A 17,377-nucleotide genomic window follows, 5' to 3' on the forward strand; every position below is an offset into this window, starting at 1 on the left:
AATGGTGCAGGGTCTCCTGCTTGGGTGGGGGGGGGAGTTGGACTAGATGACCTACAAGCTCCCTTCCAACCAATGGAACAGAAGTTGCCTTCAGAAGTTGTGGGAGCTTCATCCCTGGAGGCCTTCAGGAAAAGATTGGACTGCCATCTCTCAGAAATGGTGTAGAGTCTCCTGCTTGGGCGGGGTGGTGGTGGACTAGATGATCTACAAGGTCCCTTCCAACTCTGTTAGTCTGTATTATTCTGTTATTCAGAAGTTGTGGGAGCTTCATCACTGGAAGCTTTCAAGAAGAGACTGGACTGTCGTCAGTCAGAAATGTTGGTCTCTGAGTGTGGTTGATTTTCTTGCAGATGTTTTATGAATCAATTATGTAACATCTTTGGTGCTAGAAGAAAGGTGGCTTTGTTGGCCGGGGGAGGAGGGGAGAAGAGGAAGAAAAATGTGGGATACTTGGTGCTCTCTGAGCTGAATTGCTTTCTTGCAGATATTATATTATCCAACTACCATATTTTTCAGAGTATAAGACACACCTCAGTTTTTGGGGAGGGAAGTAGGGAAAAAAACTTTCTGCCCACCAGGTATTCATCTGGTTAGCATCCTTAATCTGGTCAGCTTCAGCACATAAGTTTGCTGGTTTTGAGTGCACATGTGTGTGCTTTTTATACCCTGGTTGGGGATAAAACTCATGTCAGCGTTCCAAATATCATCCAAAATTAAATCCAAGGCATAGCTTTCATCAAAGTTCCAATTTAATAAGAGAGACCTGTTGGTACAAACTGTGGAAACCTGAATCTGAAAGCTTCCTGGGTTCCCACCCAGTTGAAAGTTCAAAACCTTGTCCCCTACACCCACAAGTCCATCCCATGGTCCAATCTTCCTCTGCCATGCTGGCATGTCCACACATCTGGTTCCGGTCAGGTGCAGAGGTGCGGAAACAAAGAATGACCTTGGGCTTCTAGAAAGGAATGTTTTATTTTTTACAACAACACATTCTACAGTTCTACTCCCCCGCCTCTAATGAAGCAGCATAGTAAAGATGAAGAGAGAGAGTGTATGGTAGGCCAAAGATTCTAAAAGGAATATGACTTATATATACAACTTCTTAAAGTCGCAGTAACCCTGCTGAATCATCCTCACGTCATAATCTCGGTTACAGCAGCTGGTCAGCTATTAAATCATCATTACTCTGACAAAAGTCAACACTTAGCAACCGTGTGACTAACTGAACCATTCAGCGATTCACTTAACAACTGGGGCTAGAAAGGTTGTAAAAGGGGGCAAAACTCACTCAACAGCTGTCTAGCTTAGAGACAGAAATTGTTGAGGGTCAGTTGGGGTCGTGAGTGGAGGACCAACCCAACCGAATGTGATTTTACGGGAAAGAGATTACATGTTTTTCCGGGTTTAATCTGGAAAGTGATCTGATGAGATTGCTTTCATCTGGACAGCTAATCCCCCTTCTTATGCAAAGACGGGAGCGTTCACAAGCTTTATCTCGCCCGAGGTCTTAACTGTTCAGTTTAGAAGGACAAAGGTGCCTTTTGTGGCCCTGGGAGTGATGACTGAGAAGCTGACACGAATCCCAACATCTCTTGGAGAAACCCAAGGTGTCAAAAATCAGCCCTCCATTAGCTCAGTGTCAAGTGGGAGGGCCTCCACGCATTTCTCAAAATAATGCTCACATTAAGCGACAAGAAATCTGGGCTACAACAGACTTCATGGTGCTTACAATGGACCATCCCCTCTAGAGAAAGCTTTGATCGATTTCAGAGGGAGACCATATTTTGAAATCCTGGGCCGGATCCCAAGTCACCTCAATCGATCAGTGGAACAGCTGGTCTATAGAAGTTGTGGGTGCTCCATCTCAGGAGACTTTCAAGAAGGTCCCGGATAGCTATTTGTCTGACATGTTATAGGGTCTCCTGCTTGAGCAGGGGGGGTTGGACTAGAAGACCTCCAAGGTCCCTTCCAGTTCTGTTATCTTATTCGGTGGAATGACTCGCCTTCAGAAGTTGTGGGTTCTCCATCACTGGAGGTGTTTAAGAAGAGACTGGACAGCCGTTTGTCCATAATGGTGTAGGATCTTCTGCTTGAGCAGTGGGTTGGACTAGAAGACCTCTGGTTTCTGGTTATTCTGTGATAACCAGAAATGGACACAGTATTAAACATATGAAGAACAGTTACAGGAATAGGGTATGTTTGGTCTAATAAAAAGAAGAACTTGGGGAAACATGATAGCAGTGTTCCAATATTTGAGGGGCTCCTACAAAGATGAAGAGATTAAACTATTTTCCAAAGCACCAAAAGGTAAGAAGAGAAACAATGGATAGAAGGTAACCAAGGACTGAAGCAACCTAGAATGAAGAAGGAGGAGGAGGAGGAGAAGGAGAAGGAGAAGGAGAAGAAGAAGAAATAGAAGAAGAAATAGAAGACAAAGAAATAGAAGAAGAAGAAGAAGAAGAAGAAGTAGTAGAAGTAGTAGAAGTAGTAGTAGTAGTAGTAGTAGTAGTAGTAGTAGTAGTAGTAGTAGTAGTAGAAGAAGAAGAAGAAGAAGAAGAAGAAGAACAAGAACAAGAACAAGAACAAGAAGAAAAAGAAAAAGAAGAGCAGTCAACCAATGGAATAGCTTGCCTTCAGAGATTGTGAGTGCTCCATCACTGGAGGCTTTCAAAAAGAGATGGGTCTCCTGCTCAAGCAGGTGATTGGACTCGAGGACCTCCAAGGTCCCTTCCTGTCCTATCCATCTATGTCCCAAGTGTGGTCTCACCAAAGTAGTATAAAGCAGTACTAGAACTTCACGTGATCTTGATTCTATTCCTCTCTTGATGCAGCCTAGGATTGCATTGGCTTTTTTGGCAGCTGCAACACATCGCTGGCTCATGTTTAAGGGATTGTCCACTAGGACTCCTGCCTAGCTACGTAGCTACATGGCATACCTGGCTGGTGAATTCTAGGAGTTGAAGTCCACATGCCATACATTTGCATATTTGAGAAAAACTCAACTAGACTGGAGTCACACAATAAATTCACTAAATTCACTAAAAATTAATGAGCTATGCAAATTCATCCAGAATCAGAATAGAGCTGGAAGGGATCTTGGAGGTCTTCTAGTTCAACCCCTGCTCAAGCTGGAGACCTTATACCATCCCAGACTAATGGTTGTCCAATCTCTTCTTCAAAACCTCCAATGATGGAACACAATGTCTGAAGGCGAGTTGTCCCACTGGTTGATTGTTCTCACTGAGGAGAAGTTTCTCCTCAATTCCAGGTTGCCTCTCTCCTTGATTCATTTCCATCCATTATTCCTTGTCTGGCCTTGAGGTGCTTTGGAGAATAGGTTGACCCTTCTCTCCTTTGTGGGAGCCCCTTAAATATTTGAAGACTGCTATCATGTCACCCCTGGTCCTTCGTTTCTTCAGACTGGCCAAACCCAATTCCTGCAACTGTTCTTCATACTTAAGTGTCCACTTCTTCTATAATTCACCTGATGAAACATGGTTGTCTGAATCCAACCAGTGAGTCACCCTTACCATGTGTGATTAGGCCTGCAGCTAGTGTTCCCCTTCTCTGGCTTTGTACCCTGAAGTCACGGGGACAAATGTTGTGGATTGTCCCCTAATATAGTAAGGAGGAGACCTTTGAGAGCTCTAAAACCATGTGCTGGATTTTCTTGGCCAGATCTTTCTAGAGAAGTCTTCACGGAGGACCCCTTTCCCACAAGGAGGGTGGAGGACAAAGTTGCAGTATTAAGGGCCCCCAAGTCAGTGGTGGGATTCAGCCAGTTCTCACCACTTCAGGAGAACCAGTTGCAAACTTTCTGAGCAGTTTGGTGAACTGGTTATTGGAAGAAATCATTAGGGCAGAGAACCGGCTGTTAAATTATTTGAATCCTACCGTTGCCAAGTAGATATTTCAAGAAAAACCCAAAGTCCACATATAGACTGGGTGAAACCAGCCTTAATGGCAGTGACTGTGAAAGGGATCTTGGCATCTTAGTGGATAACCAGCTAAATAGGAGCCAGCCGTGTGCAGCGGCAGCCGAAAAAGCCAATGCAATCCTCAGTTGCATTAACAGAGGGATACAATCAAGATCAAGGGAGGTACTAAGACCACTCTATAAAGCCTTAGTAAGGCCACACTTGGAATCCTGTATCCAGGTTTGGTCCCCATGCTATAAAAAAGATGTGGAGACTCTAGAAAGAGGGCAGAGAAGAGCAACCAGGATGATGAGGGGACTGGAGGCTCAAACATATGAAGAACGGTTGCAGGAACTGGGCCTGGCAAGTCTAGGGAAGAGAAGGACCAGGGGAGACAGGAGAGCAGTCTTCCAATATTTGGGGGGGCTGCCACAGAGAGGAGGGGGTCAAGTTATTATCCAAAGCACCTGAAGGCCAGACAAGGAATAATGGATGGAAACTGATCAAGGAGAGATTCAACCTAGAAATAAAGAGGAATTTCCTGACAGTGAGAACAATCAACCCATGGAAGAGAAGTTGCCTTCAGAAGTTGTGGGAGCTTCATCCCTGGAGGCTTTCAAGAAGAGACTGGGCTGCCATCTGTCAGAAATAGTGTAGGGTCTCCTGCTTGGGTGGGGGTTTGGACTAGATGACCTCCAGGGTCCCTTCCAACTCTATTAATCTGTATCTGTATCTTCCAAATTTTTGTAAGTGTGAAAAAACCAACACTTCCATCCTTCCTGTTAGAGACAATGCGTCTCAGATTGTGGAACTGGCTGGGCATTTGATACCTCTGGTTTAACACCCTCTTCCAGAATTACAACTCATTACAAAGATTGAACTTTGAGAAATCAGATAAAAAGAGAAGACTGTGCCCATTATCCCCATATCCCTGGCACCCAATCCATGACCACCCACGGCCTCCCATTGATATAAATGGTGGTGCCACTCCTCCAGTTCTAGAACCCGGAGAAGGAGGAGGAGGAGGAGGTGAGGTGGCTATGAACAGCCTAGAAACTGACTGAACATTAGCAGGTTGAAAGAGAAGGTTTCTCCATTCTCAATTTCCCTGAGAAGAAAGAAACGCCCAGGTAAAGGAGAGTGGTACATTTCTTTGATTTATTCCTTCTATTCCTTTGATTTCTTTATTAAATTTAGCAGCCAGCCATCTTCCCAATAAGGTGACTCTGAATGGCTCACAGATCTTTAAAAAGATGAAAGAGAAAAAGAGGAGAAGTTGTTAAACTACGTAATTTTTTTTTTAAATGAACTATATGGAAAACCAGGAAACAAGAGACAGACAATATAGGGGTGGGGTCTTTTTGGCCTTTCAATCACCTTTTCTTCAAACCTTCCCAAATTATAATTTTGAATAGGAACGAGAGAATTATTGCATCCACACGCAAAAATCCTAATCACGCAATGTACTTAGCTCAGGGATTATCCGGGACCCAGAGTTCAGAATTACGGTACAGATTTAAAGAGTTGGAAGGTACCTTGGAAGTCATCTAGACTAACCCCCTGCCCAATTAGGAGACCCTACACCATTTCTGATATGTGGCTGTCCAGTCTCTTCTTGAAAGCCTCCAGTGATGAAGTTCCGAAGACAACTTCTGTTCCACTGGTTGATTGTTCTCCCTGTCAGACAAAATTCCTCCTTATTTCCAGGTTGAATCTCTCCTTGGTCAGTTTCCATCCATTGTTCCTTGTCTGGCCTTCAGGCGCCTTGGAGAATAGCTTGACCCCTTTCTCCTCTCTGTGGCAGCCCCTCAAATATTGGAAGATGCTCTCCTGCCTCCCCTGGTCCTTCTCTTCACTAGACCAGCCATGCCCGGTTCTACACAACCCCCTACTCAAGCAGGAGGCCCTGTGTCATTCTGGACAACTGGCTATCCTTTCTCTTCTTGAAAAAACTCCAGTGTTGGAGCACCCGCAACTTCTGGAATCCAACTCTAAATTACAAATATTCTAGCAATAGCAGTTAGCAATAGCAGTTAGACTTATATACCGCTTCATAGGGCTTTCAGCCCCCTCTCTACGTGGTTTACAGAGTCAGCATATCGCCCCCACAGTCTGAGTCCTCATTTCACCCACCTCAGAAGGATGGAAGGCTGAGTCAACCCTGAGCCGGTGAGATTAGAACAGCTGAACTGCAGATAGCAGTCAGCTGATCCAGCATTCTGTTGGTAGAATGTATTTAATTGAATTCAAAGTGTATCAGTGGTGGGTTTTGTCTTTGACTTTCACTTTTGGGGGGGGGTGCAAATGCCCCAGACATGTTGGAATAAGGTCAGTTGGGTCAGTGCTCCCCTCCCCTGGATTGGTGCCACCTGAATCTCTGAGGATTGTCTGAAGAATAGGCCAGCTGAAGCTTCTTTTTGTACAGGGGTGATAATTTTTAGGGGTTGACACAGCCCTACCAACAATCGTACCTCCTTTTCTCAATTCCTACTGAAAAAGTACGCGGTACCAAAAGGTTGATCTACTTGTTCCCAAACCGATCACCGGAGTGTTGGAGATGTGGGCATAAGCAGGGAATGTTCTACCACAGGTGGTGGAACTGCCCCAAGGTTAGAAAATATTGGTGTAAGATGAGAAAGTGGCGCGAAGAGATAAGTGAGCAGAGGGTAGAGTTGAAGCTGGAATTGTTCCTCCCGGGAACCTTTGATGGAGAAAAAATTACAATACATAATACTACACACATTAACTGCAAGCAGAATATTTTCAACACAGAATTGGAAACAAACAGATACTCCTCCAGACCCAATTATAAGAAGGAAAATCTATGAATGTGCGGAAATGGATAGACTGTCTATGGAAATGAAGGAGAGGGAAGAAACCGAGGCCTATCACACGTGGAACAGATGGTATTCCTGGCTTGAGCATAAATGTAGAACTTAAGGTACAAAGGGTGGAATTATAATATATAGAACAGTGTTTCTCAACCTTGGCAACTTGAAGATGTCCGGACTTCAACTCCCAGAATTCCCCAGCCAGCATTCGCTGGCTGGGGAATTCTGGGAGTTGAAGTCCAGACATCTTCAAGTTGCCAAGGTTGAGAAACACTGATATAGAGTGTACTTAAATAAGCATATAACTTAGGATAATCATATAGAGATAGAATTTTTTGTAAATAAGATTGTTACGAACGATATGGATACCGATATGGAAAAGCTGCTATAAGGGTAAATTTGTCTTTTAAATGTTAGGAAATTCAATAAATACTATTTAAAAAAAACAAAAGATTGATCTACTACCGATTGTTAATTCCGTTTCAGGAAAAGGCTCTTAACGGAGGTAAAAAATCAATATCGGAGGACATTTCACCAATGGGTCTCCTGTTCTTGGCCACAGCAGTGAGGTGGCCAAGGAGGGGTCAGGGGTCCGAGTGTCCAAGAGCCGAGGTGGCACAGTGGGTTAGGGTGCAGTACTGCAGGCCACTTCAGCTGACTGTTATCTGCAGTTCAGCGGTTCAAATCTCACCGGCTCAGGGTTGACTCAGCCTTCCATCCTTCCGAGGTGGGTAAAATGAGGACCCGGATTGTTGTTGGGGGCGATATGCTGACTCTGTAAACCGCTTAGAGAGGGCTGAAAGCCCTATGAAGCGGTATATAAGTCTAACTGCTATGGCTATGGCTATGTGTCCTATCTTTCGTTTTGTTATGTGCCTATGGGGTTTCGCGCTACAAAGTGCTGGTGATTACCTTTAAAGCCCTGGATATCTGAGAGACCGTCTCCTGCTACACACCTCCCAACGTCCGATAAGAACCCACAGGCTAGGCGTCCTCCGGGTGCCGTCGACCGGACAATGCCGGCCGGCGACCACTCGGGCAAGAGCCTTTTCTGTAGCTGCTCCGGCTCTGTGGAACAAGCTGCCAGCAGAGATCCGGACCCTCCCCACCCTCGTGGCCTTCCAAAAAGCCACCAAAACCTGGCTGTTCCGACAGCCCTGGGGTTGCTGATTTTTAAATCAGGTCCAACCCCCAGTTAAGCCAAATGTACGTTGTGATTTTTTAAACTGTTTGTATTCTTTCCCCTATGTGTTATTTTATTTTATTTCGTATTTGTAAGCCGCCCGCAGTCCTCTGGGATTGGCCAGCATATAAACTCATTAAATTGCATTAAATTGCGAATTGTTTCTCCACCATCCAAGTCGTGCTTGTCCCAAAGGGGCTTTTTCCATAAGGAAAGTGGACCTCCTTGTTTTTGAAGTGTTTCCTTGAAAAACACTTCACTTCTCATCCAAGAACCTTCTTCAGTGCTAAAGTTCTTCAGTTCTTGGATGAGAAGTGAAATGCTTTCAAGGATAAACCAAGAACTAGCAAGTCCACTCGCCTGATGGAAAAAGCACCGTTGGGACTACTTGCTATGGTTTGCCACCTCCCGAGACTTCCAGTCTTCCATTCCATCCCAAGGGAAGATCTCAAGAAGAAGTCCTCCTGGTGGCCTTTTTCAGAAAGATCTCCCCGTCCCCCCGTCCCCCCGCTGGAGCTCTTCAAAATTGGTTGGGCCAGCTTCCCCTTCAGAGAAATCTTCCACTCAGTTTCTCTCCTTGCTAATTAGATGGAGAGAAATTTTGAGAGGACGTCTGTCACTCAGCTCCGTCTGCATCTCAGCAGGTCCCACTTGACCAAAGATGTTAGCGGCCTGGGGCGTCTTCGTGGCTTGTGCGTTGCTGACTCCCTCCCAAAGTCAACTCCTTCCAACCGACGCGGTCATCCGAGTCAACCAAGGCGTGTTGCATAATGGTAAGTCGAAGAGAGCAAGCAAGGGGCAAGGAGTTCAAATAAGTCTGGGTTGTTTTTGGGGGGGAGGGTGGGGGTGGGGTCAGCTTTAGAAATGACCTCCTCAGGCAAATGAAAGAGAAAAAGATTTTGTCAGGCCCGCAGCCATCTTTCCTTTTGGGTCTTCGGCCTGCCACACTTTCTATTCTTCTACGATGCATTTCCTATGGTGGGAAAATGGGATTGTACGGAGTTAGATGCTATGTAGCCATAACAACATTCTTCCTGGAAACCCAAGGTCATCCTTTGTCTCTGTACCTCTGCACCTGACTGGAATTGGATGGGTGGAAGCTGCCAGCGTGGCAGTGGGAGATTGGATCATGGGATGGACTTGTGGGTGTGGGGGGAAAGATCTTGAACTTTCAACTGGGTGGGGAAAACTGGGAAGCCTTCAGATCCGGGTTAATGTCAGGGCTGTGACAGATTTTGAGTTGGTGGTCATTAGATGCATGGCTGCTTCCATAATTCAACTCCAGCTAAAAAAAATTAGGACCTTTGGTAGTAGATCCTCCTCTTTGTGGAGTACGCTACCCCTAGAGGCGCACATGGTTTTGAGTGTTCTGACTGTCCATGGTCTTCAGGGGTAGAGAAGGTCCCTATTTGGAAATGCTGGGGTTTGAAGCTGGGATCTTTGCATCTAAAGCAAGTGATCGACCTCAAAATCACTTTGGTAGGACGCTCCAAGGGATCCATCCAGGACATCCTCCTATTCCTGATTTTTGGGGGCAAGAAAGGAAAGAGATGAACAAGCGATGGAAGGTGTTCCCCTGCTTTCGAAATAAAAACTAGGTCTTATTTACCAAAGGGCACCTCAGGTGTGGAACCTGCTAATCCCCAAAGAGCCAAGAAGGAACGGGAGTGAGGTTGTCTTGTCCGTCCCCGTTGTTGTGTGCAACCTCCTTGTTCTTTTGTTTTCCAGCTGTCAGCAACTCGATGGCCCAAAGCAACGCCCTGCGAGGCGCCATGAGAGAAGTGCCCCTTGGCGATGGAGGTGGTGGAGACGGTGGTCTGCTAGGAGGCCTCCTGGGGGGCGGCGGGGGTGGAGGCCTTCTGGGAGGCCTCACTGGAGGCTTACTCGGAGGAGGAGGAGGTGGTGGAGGAGGAGGCCTTCTTGGAGGTGTGCTTGGTGGTGGAGGAGGAGGAGGCGGACTTCTTGGAGGTGTGCTTGGTGGTGGTGGAGGACAAGGAGGTGGAGGAGGAGGAGGAGGTCTTCTTGGAGGTGTGCTTGGTGGTGGTGGAGGAGAAGGAGGTGGTGGTGGAGGAGGAGGTCTTCTTGGAGGTGTGCTTGGTGGTGGTGGTGGAGGAGGTCTTCTTGGAGGTGTGCTTGGAGGTGGTGGAGGAGAAAGAGGTGGTGGGGGAGGAGGAGGTCTTCTTGGAGGTGTGCTTGGTGGTGGTGGAGGAGAAAGAGGTGGAGGAGGAGGTCTTCTTGGAGGTGTGCTTGGTGGTGGAGGAGGAGGAGGCGGACTTCTTGGAGGTGACCTTGGTGGTGGAGGAGGAGAAAGAGGTGGTGGTGGAGGAGGAAGTCTTCTTGGAGGTGTGCTTGGTGGTGGAGGAGGAGAAGGAGGTGGTGGTGGAGGAGGAGGTCTTCTTGGAGGTGTGCTTGGTGATGGAGGAGGAGAAGGAGGTGGTGGTGGAGGAGGAGGTCTTCTTGGAGGTGTGCTTGGTGATGGAGGAGGAGAAAGAGGTGGAGGAGGAGGTCTTCTTGGAGGTGTGCTTGGTGGTGGAGAAGGAGAAGGAGGTGGTGGTGGAGGAGGAGGTCTTCTTGGAGGTGTGCTTGGTGGTGGTGGAGGAGAAAGAGGTGGTGGAGGAGGAGGAGGTCTTCTTGGAGGTGTGCTTGGTGGTGGCGGAGGAGAAAGAGATGGTGGTGGAGGAGGAGGTCTTCTTGGAGGTGTGCTTGGTGGTGGTGGTGGAGGAGGTCTTCTTGGAGGTGTGCTTGGTGGTGGTGGAGGAGAAGGAGGTGGTGGTGGAGGAGGAGGTCTTCTTGGAGGTGTGCTTGGTGGTGGTGGTGGAGGAGGTCTTCTTGGAGGTGTGCTTGGAGGTGGTGGAGGAGAAAGAGGTGGTGGGGGAGGAGGTCTTCTTGGAGGTGTGCTTGGTGGTGGAGGAGGAGAAAGGGGTGGTGGTGGAGGAGGAGGTCTTCTTGGAGGTGTGCTTGGTGGTGGTGGAGGAGGAGAAGGTGGTGATGGAAGAGGAGGAGCACTTCTTGGAGGTGTGCTTGGTGGTGGTGGAAGAGGTGGTGAAGGAGGTGCACTTCCTGGAAGTATGCTTGGTAGTGGAGAAGGAGGTGGTAGAGGACTTCCTGGAGGTGTGCTTGGTGGTGGCAGAAGACGAGAAGGTGGTGGTGGAGGAAAACTTTCTCAAAGTGTGCTTGGTGGTGGCAGAGGTAGAAAAGGTGGCAGAAGAGAAGGACTTCCTGGAGGTGTGCTTGGTGAAGGCGATGGTGGTGGAGCAGGAGGAAGGGTACCTCTTGGTGGGATCCCTGCAGGCATGTTTAGAGGGAGGAGCATCAATGCTGCTGTGGGGGGCAACAGTGGAGGTCCAGCTGCTGGAGGTCTTCTGGGCCAAGGAGGCTTGCTCGGTGATGGCGGTCTGCTTGGCACTGCAGGAATTCTTGGTGGCGGTGGGGGCCTCCTCGGGAATGGAGGCCTGCTGGGCAACGGAGGCCTCCTCGGTGGAGGTGGAGTCCTCGGCATTCTTGGGGAAGGAGGCATTCTCAGCACAGTCCAAGGACTGACGGGGTAAGAACCAAGTGTTGATTTATTCTCTTCACAGGGACCCCAGCTATAGAAATTGGGTCCTTGGGCAAGTAAAAGTTTAGTTTAGTTTAGTTTTATTGATCTTGTATGCCGCCCACTCCCGAAGGACTCCAGGCGGCTTACAATAAAACAAGGGAAGGGGATGATACACAAAACAACATATTAAAATACACAACAGTCACAATTTCCGAGGAGCTGGATAATTCGAAAGCCCCCCGGCCTGCTGGAGCAGCCAGGACTTAACGGCTTAAAAGCACAACACTTCTACACATGAATCCGGAAAGCTTCCAGGCGGACTGGCATTAATCCACCTCTGCATCTAATGCGTTGCAACTTCCAAAATGTAGCTCAAATTAAGAATTACTGGAACTTTTTCTAGCAGACTTCCTCATTGTCTATCCCCAGTCCTGAGTGTTCTAACATTCCAGAAGATACTTACCATATTTTTCGGACTATAAGACGCACCGGAATATAAGTATACTTAGATTTCGAAGAGGAAAAGAAAGGGAAAAATAGTTTTTGGCCTCCGTGGAGTCCCCCCCTGACCCCCCAGGAGCACTCTGCTAGGACTCCCAAACCCTTCGCACACCTTGGGGCGTGCAGGGAGGAGGGGTTTTGGGAGGCCAAAAACAAGGCTGTATTTGGTCTATAAGATGCACCGACATTTCCATTCACTTTGGGGAGGGGGGGAAGTGCATCTTATAGTCTGAAAAATACAGTAAGACTATATAGTAGTAACTGTGAGAGGAATCTTGGAGTCCTAGTGGACAGCCATTTAAATAGGAGCCAGCCGTGTGCAGCAGCTGCCAAAAAAGCCAACACAGTTCTAGGCTGCATCAACAGAGGGAGAGAATCAAGATCATGTGAAGTCTTAATACCACTTTATAAGGCCTTGGAAAGGCCACACTTGGAATTCTGCATTCAGTTTTGGTTGCCACGATGTAGGAAAGATGTGGAGACTCTGGAAAGAGTGCAGAGAAGAGCAACAAAGAGGATTAGGGGACTGGAGGCTAAAACATATGAGGAACGGTTGCAGGAATTGGATATAGTTTAATAGAAAGAAGGACCAGGGGAGACATGATAGCAGTCTTCCAATATCTCGGGGGTTGCCACAAAGAAAAGGGAGTCAAGCTATTCTCCAAGGCACCTGAGGGCAGAACAAGAAGCAATCGGTGGAAACTAATCAAGGAGAGAAGCAACTTAGAACTGAGGAGAACTTTCCTGACAGTTAGAACAATTAATCAGTGGAACAGAAGTTGCCTCCAGAAGTTGTGAATGCCCCAACACTGGAAGTCTTTAAGAAGAGGTTTTATAGCCATTTGTCTGGAACGGTGTAGGGTTTCCTGCCTAAGCAGGGGGTTGGATTAGAAGACCTCCAAGGTCCCTCCCAACTCTGCTATTGTATTGTATTTATCAACTATCTCTATCCATCTAGAGATGGATATTAAAAGAAGGACTAAGGGAGACATGATGGGAGTCTTCCAATATCTCAGGAGTTGCCCAAAGAAGAGGGAGTCAAGCTATCCTCCAAGGCACCTGAGGGTGGAACAAGAAGAGCAATGGGTGGAAACTAATCAAGGAGAGAAGCAACTTTTCTGGACCATTTACAGCTTTCTATCGGACTCCCATTAGACCTTATTAACAAGAAGGCCAATCCTAAGATCCTGCCTTCACCAATCCGCACAACCGTTTAACCGCGCAATTTTTATCTGGTATGATGAGTGCATGGGATTGTATGTGCTTGAGTGAATGATCCCACTTTTATTATTCATTATCATTGTATTTTTATGTGTTTTAACTTTCTGTGGGGACTGCTTGGGTGAATGAATGAGTATGTCTGATTCGGAGGACCTGCCGGGAGAAGCGGGGGCCATGGGGGTGGTTGAGGGGGCCAGAGACACGGGAGAGGGTCGGGGTATTACGGTCGTAACAGGGAGAGGCAGATACGGCGGGGACTTCAGGGCAGGCCATTACCGGGGAAGGAGGGTTCGCTACATTACAGAGATCCCTCCTTCCGGCCCTGTGAGTCCCACTCCGAGACCAGATGGCGCAAGTAATCAGGACCCTGGACTCAGGCTGCTGTCGCTAAATGCCAGGTCTGTGGTACATAAAGCTCCTCTCGTCCGGGACTTAATTTTAGACGAGAGGGCAGACCTGGCATGTATTACTGAAACCTGGCTGGGCCCAGAGGGAGGAGTCCCCCTTGTAGAACTGTGCCCAGAAGGATTTCAGGTGCTGCACCAGCCGAGAGCCCAGGGAAGGGGTGGGGGTGTGGCCGCTGTCATCCGGGAGTCGTTAGTTCCTCGTAGGGTCCCTGCTCCGGAGCTTGTCGGGTGTGAGTCTCTGCTGATAAAGTTGGACCTCAAGGGTCAAGTGGGTTTGCTGTTAACGTACCTGCCTCCCAACAGCGTTGCAGCAGCCCTCTCCTCGCTCCTCGAGTCGGTAGCCGAGCTGGCAATTGAGTTCCCTAGGTTGATGGTCCTGGGGGACTTCAATTTGCCTTCGCTCGGTGAAAACTCTGATGGGGCGCAGGAGTTCATGGCTTCCATGACAGCCATGGGCTTGACCCAAGTAATTCGGGGCCCAACCCATTCGGCGGGTCACATGCTCGACCTCGTATTCCTCTCGGAGCAGTGGATTTGTGATCTTGGTCTGAGGGGTAACGACATCATACCCCTGTCGTGGTCAGACCATTGCCTACTGAGGCTCGACTTCCAGAGACCAAACCCCCACTGTAGGGAGGAGGAACCGACCAGGTGGTTCCGCCCCAGGCGACTCATGGAACCATTAAGGTTCCAGACGGAACTTGGGGTCATTCCTGATTCTTTCGCCCACAATCCGGTAGAGACTCTGGCTGCTGCCTGGCATTCGGCAGCATCAGAGGCCCTCGACCGGATTGCGCCACTACGGCCCCTCCGAGGCGGCGGATCCCGGAGACCCCCTTGGTTCACCGAGGAACTCCGGGAGATGAAGCGCCGGAGGAGATGCCTAGAGCACCGATGGAGGTCCAATAAGTCCGAATCGAACCGAGCAATGGTAACCACCTGCACCAAGGAATACACCAGAGCGCTTAGGGCAGCGAAAAGATCCCATATAGCCACCTTGGTTGCGTCCGCTGAGTCCCGCCCAGCCGCCCTGTTTAAGATAACCCGCTCCCTATTAAATAAAAGGGAGGCGGGGGAACCCTTGCAGGGCAGAGCTGAGGATTATGCCCAATTCTTAGCGGACAAAATTGCTCGGTTTCGGTCGGACTTGGACTCCACCTCTGCAGTTCCAGCCGAGGCACAAGAGGATCAGATGGAACATCTCTGGGTTGAGTTTCAGGATGTTACCCCCGGGGATGTGGACAAGGCCATGAGGGCTGTGAGTGCCTCCACCTGCGTACTGGACCCGTGTCCCTCATGGCTGGTTACCAGCAGCAGTGAGGTGACACGAGGCTGGATCCAGGCGGTCGTGACCGCCTCTCTTCGGGAGGGGAACTTCCCCGCCGCACTGAAAGCGGCGGTGGTGAGACCCCTCCTAAAGAAGCCATCTTTGGATCCAGCTGTCCTTAATAACTATCGTCCAGTCTCCAACCTTCCCTTCCTTGGGAAGGTTGTTGAGAAGGTGGTGGCCTTTCAGCTCCAGCGGTCCTTGGAGGAAGCAAACTATCTCGACCCCTTCCAGTCAGGCTTCAGACCCGGTTACAGCACAGAAACCGCTTTGGTCGCATTGACTGATGATCTCTGGAGAGCCAGAGATGGAGGATTTCCCTCCATCCTGGTTCTCCTTGACCTCTCAGCGGCTTTCGATACCATCGACCATGGTATCCTTCTGCGACGACTGCGAGAGGTGGGAGTGGGAGGCACCGTGCTGCGGTGGTTCTCTTCCTACCTCTCAGACAGGTCGCAGCCGGTGTTAGTGGGGGGGCAGAGATCGTCCCCTAGGCCCCTAACATATGGGGTGCCTCAGGGTTCGGTCTTATCCCCCCTACTATTCAACATCTACATGAAACCGCTGGGAGAGATCATCCGCAGGCACGGGATCAGATACCATCAATATGCGGACGATACTCAACTGTATCTGTCCGCCCCGTGCCAACTCAATGAAGCGGCAGACGTGATGAACCGGGGTCTGGAGGCGGTTATGGACTGGATGAGGGTTGACAAGCTTGTGCTCAACCCAGAAAAGACCGAGTGGCTGTTGTGTTTCCCTCCCAAGGATTCCACCAATATTCCATCTCTCAGGCTGGGGGGTCAAATTCTATACCCCTCAGAGAGGGTCCGCAACTTGGGAGTCCTCCTAGATCCACAGCTATCGTTCGACCACCATTTGACGGCTGTGGCTAGGGGGGCATTCGCCCAGGTTCGCCTGGTGCGCCAGTTGCGACCCTACCTGAATCGGGAGGCACTCACAACAGTCACTCGGGCCCTCGTGACCTCTAGGCTGGAATACTGCAATGTGCTCTACATGGGGCTGCCCTTGAAGAGCATCCGGCGTCTTCAGCTGGTACAGAACGCAGCCGCGCGAGCGATTGTGGGTGCACCGCGGTTCACCCACATTACACCTATCCTCCGCGAGCTGCGCTGGCTACCTGTCGATTTCCGGATGCGCTTCAAGGTGCTGTTAATCACCCATAAAGCCCTACATGGTAGTGGATCTGGATACTTGAGAGACCGCCTTCTGCCAATCACCTCCCTGCGACCAATAAGATCACACAGATTGGGCCTCCTCCGTATTCCATCGGCCAGCCAGTGTCGGCTGGCAACTACAAGGAGGAGGGCCTTCTCAGTAGTCGCCCCGACCCTTTGGAACGAACTCCCCGTGGAGATTCGTACCCTCACCACCGTCCAGGCCTTCCGCACAGCCTTGAAGAACTGGCTAGCCCGTCAGGCCTGGGGATGAAGATAGTTGCCCCTCCCGAATGATGAATGCATGTTGGTTACTGTTTTTATTATATGTGTCTTTGTTATTGTCTGCATTTCCCCTTCCCTGATTTTATGTGAGCCGCCCTGAGTCCCCTCAGGGAAAAGGGCGGCCTACAAATGTCAATAAAATCAAAATCAAATCAAATCAAATCAACTTAGAACTGAGGAGAAATTTCCTGACAGTGAGAACAATTAATCAGTGGAACAGAAGTTGCCTCCAAAAGTTGTGAATGCCCCAACACTGGAAGTTTTAAAGAAGATGTTGGACAACCATTTATCTGAAGTGGCGTAGGGTCTAGGCAGAGGGTTGGACTAGAAGACCTCCAAGGTCCCTTCCAACTCTATTATTCTATTTGATTTTTTACTATCTTCTTCATCAGTTTTGGTCAGAGGTGAGGGTTTTGGGTGGATCTTTCTATGGAGTGTTTTCTTGATTGTAATTGTTTCCTGTACTGGTCCTTTGCTTGGGATTTGAGTAATTGTGACAAACTAGAAATATGATAAAACAAGCATATAAATTAAATTTATCTAATTGTAACATGAAACGTAACTTGGGATTGGATGGCGGACATCAATCCTGATGTGCATTTAGCCAGGAGTCTTTCTGATTTCCAGTCTACACTGGAAGCCTCTACAGGGGATGGCTACTGACTCTGTCGTGGCTTCTACCTGCAGATTGCGAATTGTGGAACTGACCCTTCCCAAGATCAGCCTCAGGCTTCTACCTGGCATTGGGGTTCACCTGGATTTGTACACCCGAGTGGCGCTTAATGGGAAGAGGTAAGCAGAATGGACAGGGAACGGTTGAGAGAGCGACGTTGGCATCATCTGTGATAGAAGGAAGTAGGGTTTGTGGAGAGGAGAGGGATAGAGGAAGGAAAGAAGGAAGGAAGGAAAGAAGGAAGGAAGAAAGGAAGGAAGGGAAGAAGGGAAGAAGAAAAAGAGGGAGGGAGGGAGGGAGGGAGGAGGAGGGACTG

General features: G+C 48.8%; 1 protein-coding gene across 1 annotated transcript in view; it reads left to right on the forward strand.

Annotated features, from left to right (window-relative positions):
• The first annotated feature begins 8,592 nt into the window (after nt 1-8,592).
• The window catches only part of LOC116509493, a 28,829-nt gene continuing 20,044 nt past the window's right edge, over nt 8,593-17,377 (forward strand). The window contains exons 1-7 of the mRNA XM_032218642.1: nt 8,593-8,704; nt 9,660-9,859; nt 9,930-10,508; nt 10,590-10,883; nt 10,971-11,197; nt 11,269-11,475; nt 17,076-17,180. Coding sequence (XP_032074533.1) covers nt 8,593-8,704; nt 9,660-9,859; nt 9,930-10,508; nt 10,590-10,883; nt 10,971-11,197; nt 11,269-11,475; nt 17,076-17,180 — 1,724 coding nt within the window. The remainder of the gene's footprint in view (nt 8,705-9,659; nt 9,860-9,929; nt 10,509-10,589; nt 10,884-10,970; nt 11,198-11,268; nt 11,476-17,075; nt 17,181-17,377) is intronic.

This window comes from Thamnophis elegans, chromosome 5, assembly GCF_009769535.1.
Source record: "Thamnophis elegans isolate rThaEle1 chromosome 5, rThaEle1.pri, whole genome shotgun sequence".
Lineage (NCBI taxonomy): Eukaryota > Metazoa > Chordata > Lepidosauria > Squamata > Colubridae > Thamnophis > Thamnophis elegans.